Here is a 5,997-nt window from a genome sequence, read left to right as displayed (position 1 = left end):
ACATAAAGAATATTAAATTGAAAGTTAAAAATGTAATAATAGTGCTGTTCCTTGTGTCAAAAAATACTTTACAGCACCAAATGACTGACTGTTTACATAATTAGGTTTAAGGCAATTATTGTCATAATCTATATTTGTCACAAAGTATTATAAAATAGAGTCAAAAAGTTAAAATCTTAATAAATATTTCCTGAACAGGAAAAAAACCTTAAGAATATCAAAGTAGCTTTGGTTCTGCTTATAACATGATAATTTATTGAATTGCATTAGGGTTGCTACAGTCATTATTTCAGCAAGTCACTTTTAACAATTTTAATTTTAAGAGTCAGGTTTTCATGTATGTCACTGGAGCACAAATATACACCCTTATTAGGAGCCCTTATTAGGAATGCTCTATGTCACTTAGACTATAAAATAAAGAGTGGCTGTGAGTAGATTACATTGTCTACAAACGGGATAGAATTAGTCCTTAGCTTTTTCTGTGGTCTTAGAGGATATGAATACAATAATTAAATAATTGAGACCTGGTAATTAAATGTTGATTACAATGGTGCCTTTAGATAGCCAGTTTGAACACCACTCTTAAGCAGCAAAATGGTCAAACAACTGACTATAGGAGGGAAAAACAGGTTGTGCTAACCTGAACTGTAACAATGAGCCTCTTAATAAACAAACATTGACCGTAGTTATAATTTTCTATGACTGCCAGAAAGATTTTGTGTTTTTCTGATTTTTTTCTTTTTCATTTGTATTGTAGCTTTTGAGTGTACACAGCGAACCACAGGATGGGGCCAAAAGGCCATTGAAGTGCGCTCTTTGCAATCCAGGGTTCTGGAAAGTGAGCTGAAGCGCAGGTCAATTAAGAAGCTGAGATTCCTATGCACCCGGGGTGACAAGGTATAGCTTACACCCTCCAGTTACAGCAAAAATAACGCAACCATTGAAAATGAACTAACAAAATAAATTTATGTCCTTTTCCTTCTGGCTATAAATATATTTGTGGTATATTTTTCAAACTGGCATACTATTGATTAAAAAACAATTTTATCTTTTGCAGTAGCAACACTAATATGGTAAGTAATGAAATTTGGTTTCGAAAGAAGCTCATTTTGAAAAAATAAGAAAAAATTCTAGTTAGGTCTTAAGCAAAGCTTAGCCATTATTTTATTTGGTTCAAAATACTTTATTGTCTTTGATTCATAGTGCCTTTCATGTTCATACTAAAATGATATTTTTAAACAAAATCCTTGAGCAAATCTGCCTTTTGTAGCTTTCAACAAAATTCAATAACAGAAGGAAAATGTACTTATGTTTGCTGAGCACCTAACTGTATAGTAGTCCTTGTGCTAGGTACTTTAACGGTTATCTCAATTTATCTTCATAAGTGGGTGTTATGATGTTTATTTTGCAGAAAATAAAAATAAAATCAAGATTTGGCAATTATTTGTATTATTTGATCAATTTTAACAACTAATTCAAATAGTTTAGATGGAAAATTTTGTGGTATAAGACTATTACCATTCCTACCTATTGTAGGAAATAATAGCGTGAAGAAATAGTCCGACTAGGAAACATTCCTATTGAGAAGAGATTGCAGAGGGTTTGAGTTAATATCAGAACAGCCAGGATAAAGCACTGTACATCAAGCAAAGTTGCCAATTTACAATGTAAAGAGATGCAATGGCAAAAACCTGTGTTTCAGGTCAGAGAGACCTAGAATGCAGTCCTGTCTCTAACCAGGACTAACTAGGTTAGAGAACCTGAGAAGTTTGATTAATCTTTCTGATCCTTAGTTCCTTCATCTCCAAAATAGAAATATTAATAACTGCTTTGGGAGCAATTGTGACAACTAGTCATATCCGTAAGCATCTCACAGATTGCCTGTAACATCAAATATGTTAAGTCAAGAATGACTAGCATATATTTTAAAATTTTACAATGTTGTCTCTATTATGAGGTAAAATTACTTACTATGAAATGTAAAATACTGTTTTCATATACACTTGAAGCCCCGCATCCCCCTCAACTGTAAGGCCACAGTGAAACTCTGTAAAGGTTTATGAAGACTTTTATTTAATTAGGTATAAAGCAGATCTTAGAAGAGTTAAGTGAGGGCATTTTAAATTTTATTTAACTCAGTATAATCATATAATTTTTTCTTAAAAGATTATTTGTTTTCTTGATGACTACTAACCGAAGTAACTATGATTGCTGCCTTTGTCTAATAATATTAAATACTTTTAATTTTTAAATTGTAATAATTTCAAATATTTTCTTTTATCAAGCAACATGTACAGTTACATACACTGTAAGCTCACAGTATCACAAATTAGAGACTCCCTGCTTCCCTTTGTCACACTTAGTATATCTTATCATCATCATTATGTCACAAAGTCTCCTAAATACAGTCACTGTGGATATCAAAAGCCTTAGTCCTAACAAGGAGGCCTTTGTTTGATATTTATGTGCATATTTTATTCTAATTTTCTTTATGGTACAGCCCACATTTACACAACATGTCCCTCTCTAAGCCACTGGGTTTAACTCATTTTATCAATCTATTGATGTCAGTCCATTTTGCTGAAATAGAAAATTGCATGAGTGCATGTTAAGTGCTCTCACCATAAAAATGATAACCACGTGAGGTGATACATTTGTTAATTAACTAGATTTAACAATTCCACAGTGTATATGGACTTCAAAACATCATTTTGTATGCGATAAAACATATAATATTATCTGTTTGCTAAATTTTTTAATATTAAAAAATAATGAAAAGAAAAGAAAAGAAAACTGCACCAAGTAGAAAATTTCAATGGCTTCTTAAATACAAGCAGCAATGGTAAACAACACCTAAATAATTTGTTTCCTTATATTAAAAGAAAAGTCAACTTTAATATAAGTGGAGGATTGTTTTAAAAAGCAAAGGATTATTGCCCCCAAATTATCAAGAACTTCAGCAAATGAAGGTCACCTACAAAATTACTAATTTTATTTAACCATATAAATTATAATTATGTAGAATATAGTAAAAGGTTGTTTTAAAAATGTATAATTTAGACTCCAAACTAATTTAAACTCATTCTTTTATTTGAAAACAAACTGTTCCACAAAACAGTAAGGCTTAATGTTTTAATTAGCAGATGCAGATGAAAGTATAGTTATATCAAATATCTGGTTGCAATGTATTAAATATCTGTTGACAGTGTATTTCTTTCTTTTTCAAGCTGTTCTTTACCTCTACCCTGCGCAATCGCCACAGCCGGGTTTACTTCATGACGCTTGGAAAACTTGAAGAGCTCCAGAGCAATTATGGTGTCTAAAAGTTTCCAGTGATTTATTACCACATTATAAACATCATGTATAGGCAGTTTGCATCTTCAGATTTCAGAGATTAAATGAGCATTCAGTTTTATTTTTAGTAAAGATTAAATGCAAAACTTTTAATGTAGCACAGAATAGTTTTAATGAGAAATGAAACTTTATGTATAAAATTAACTATAGCAAGCTCTATGTACTCCAATGGTGTACAATAACTTTTGCACAAACTTTGTAACTTTTGTTACTGTGAATTCAAACATTACTCTTTGGACAGTTTGGACAGTATCTGTATTCAGATTTTACAACATGGAGTAAAGAAACCTGTTATGAATTAGATTACAAGCAGCCTTCAAAATAATTGGCACTGGGATAAGATTTTCAGAAAAGAAAATATCGACAAACTGTATGTGATTTTCCAAAGTTATGTGAATAACCAAAGGTTTAGTCAAGAAACAAAAATCTTAAAGATTGTTATAACCCAGACTAAGGTTGAACAACCTGCATGCCCAGAGAAAACTATGGTGACAAAGGGGAAAAGGCCACCACCTTTTTTCTCACTGATTCATGACAATTAAGCCTACAGTTAAAGACCAGTTTTGTTCTTTTCACCCATTTTTGGCTGGTTTATCTGGATGAGAAGAAAGGAAGAAAGCCCCAGATGCTTGGTTTTTCTCGGACCCCCAAAAGATGTGCAATAGCTGTTGTTACAAACCACCAAATAATACAGTTGTGAGCCTGAATACAGGACTGAACGCCTATACACATGTACTGTAGAATGAATATTTTTTAATACCTTAAGGTGGGCGTCAAATTCTACTCCCCAAAGCAGATAGATTGATTTATCAAAATTATTATCTGGCCAACAGTGTGGCTATCAGACAGCATCAAATATTTTCCCAATCCAAGATTAGACTACACAAAAGCTTCCTTCCAATATTAAACAAAAGGAATTAAACATAACAATGAAAAAACTTTGCTAATATCTGTGTTTTCAGGTTTCTGTTTTGTACAATCAGAAATTAAACATATTCAGTGATAAGTTGATATGTAAGGACTTAATGTTAAAGGTTAAAAAAAATTCACAAAATATACAACTTTCACCATATATATAAGCCTGCAAAATTAGAGTAGTGAAAGTCATGCTAGTCCATCACCCAAATATGTTATAGACGCCATAGACATGTGATATTTGGTCACCTATGGTAACTGCTACCTGATGAAGAGCATAATTTCTGCATATCCATCCTCAATACCATGGTAAGTTCTGGGGCAATAGAGAAGCAACAGAACTGCCACAAAGTATACCTCAATATAATTCCTCTAGTTCTGCTTCTGAAATCTGAGGACAGTGCTAGTGGGAAAATAATTTTCAAACTACCTGGTTAACCAAAATACAAAAGCAGCTGACTATGTGTGATTTCATAATAGCACATTTCTTGGCACTTAGTGCCAGAAATGAAGATTTGGATTTTCCTAACAACTTACATCAAGAATGTAGTGTAGTTCATTATTGAGAATTTAGGAAAGCCTGAATCCATGAATTAAGGGAATAAATGTGACTCACATTTCTTTTACTGTGACACAATAATGTGATCCTAAAACTGGCTTATCCTTGAGTGTTTACAACTCAAACAACTTTTTGAATGCAGTAGTTTTTTAAAAAAAACAAATTTTACGTCAAATTGTTTTTCTTAGAAGTAGTCTTCATTATAAATTTGTACACCAAAAGGCCATGGGGAACTTTGTGCAAGTACCTCATCGCTGAGCAAATGGAGCTTGCTATGTTTTAATTTCAGATAATTTCCTCATATAAGTAGTGTGTAGAACCAAGTCTTTTAATAATTCATTCTTTTCTTCATAATATTTACTCAAAGTTAAGCTTAAAAATAAGTTTTATCTTAAAATAATATTTGAAGACAGTAAGACAGTAAACTATTTTAGGAAGTCAACTCCCATTGTGCTCTGTGGCAGTTATTCCGGTAAAAATAGGCAAAAGTGACCTGAATCTACAAAGATGTCCCAAAGTAACCAAGCAAGAGAGATTGTAAATGATAAACCGAGCTTTAAAGGATAAAGTGTTAATAAAGAAAGGAAGCTGGGCACATGTCAAAAAGGGAGATTGAAATGTTAGGTAATCGTGTAGAAAGGACAGAAAATGTTTAAAGTGGCTCATATGTAATGAATATTTCCGACTTAGATGTAAATCCATCTGGAATCTTTACATCCTTTGCCAGCTGAAACAAGACAGTGAAGGGACAATGCTATTTCATGGTCAGTTTATTTTATAAGAGACAGAAGAAATTATATCTATACATTACCTTGTAGCAGAAGCACCTGGAAGCCCCAGCCCATCACAGAAGTGTGAAGGGGGGCTCCTGACTAGACAATTTCCTTGGCCTTGTGATTTGAAGCATGAAAGTTCTGGCAGGTCATGAGCAGCACTAGAGATAGAGTATCGTTTTATTTTGGCGTAATTTAGTTTTTTCAACAAAGCCTTTGTCTAAAATAAAAGGCATTATTGGAAATATTTGAAAACTAGAAAATGATGGATAAAAGGACTGATAAAATTTCTGAGCCGGGCGCCGTGGCTCACATCTGTAATCCCAGCACTTTGGGAGGCTGAGGCGGGCGGATCATGAGGTCAGGAGATCGAGACCATCCTGGCTAACACAGTGA

At 33.0% G+C, this 5,997-nt stretch overlaps 1 protein-coding gene across 1 annotated transcript in view; it reads left to right on the top strand.

Annotated features, from left to right (window-relative positions):
- Positions 1-3,655, top strand: part of LOC108517354 (nik-related protein kinase-like) — a 47,038-nt gene extending 43,383 nt beyond the window's left edge. Inside the window, 2 exon segments of the mRNA XM_017855232.1 lie at positions 710-897; positions 3,228-3,655. Coding sequence (XP_017710721.1) covers positions 710-897; positions 3,228-3,323 — 284 coding nt within the window. The 3' untranslated portion in view covers positions 3,324-3,655.
- Positions 3,656-5,997: the final 2,342 nt, after the last annotated feature.

Source organism: Rhinopithecus bieti, unplaced genomic scaffold (genome assembly GCF_001698545.2).
Source record: "Rhinopithecus bieti isolate Rb0 unplaced genomic scaffold, ASM169854v2 scaffold_41612, whole genome shotgun sequence".
NCBI classification, from domain to species: domain Eukaryota; kingdom Metazoa; phylum Chordata; class Mammalia; order Primates; family Cercopithecidae; genus Rhinopithecus; species Rhinopithecus bieti.
This window is presented reverse-complemented; position numbering and strand designations above follow the sequence as displayed.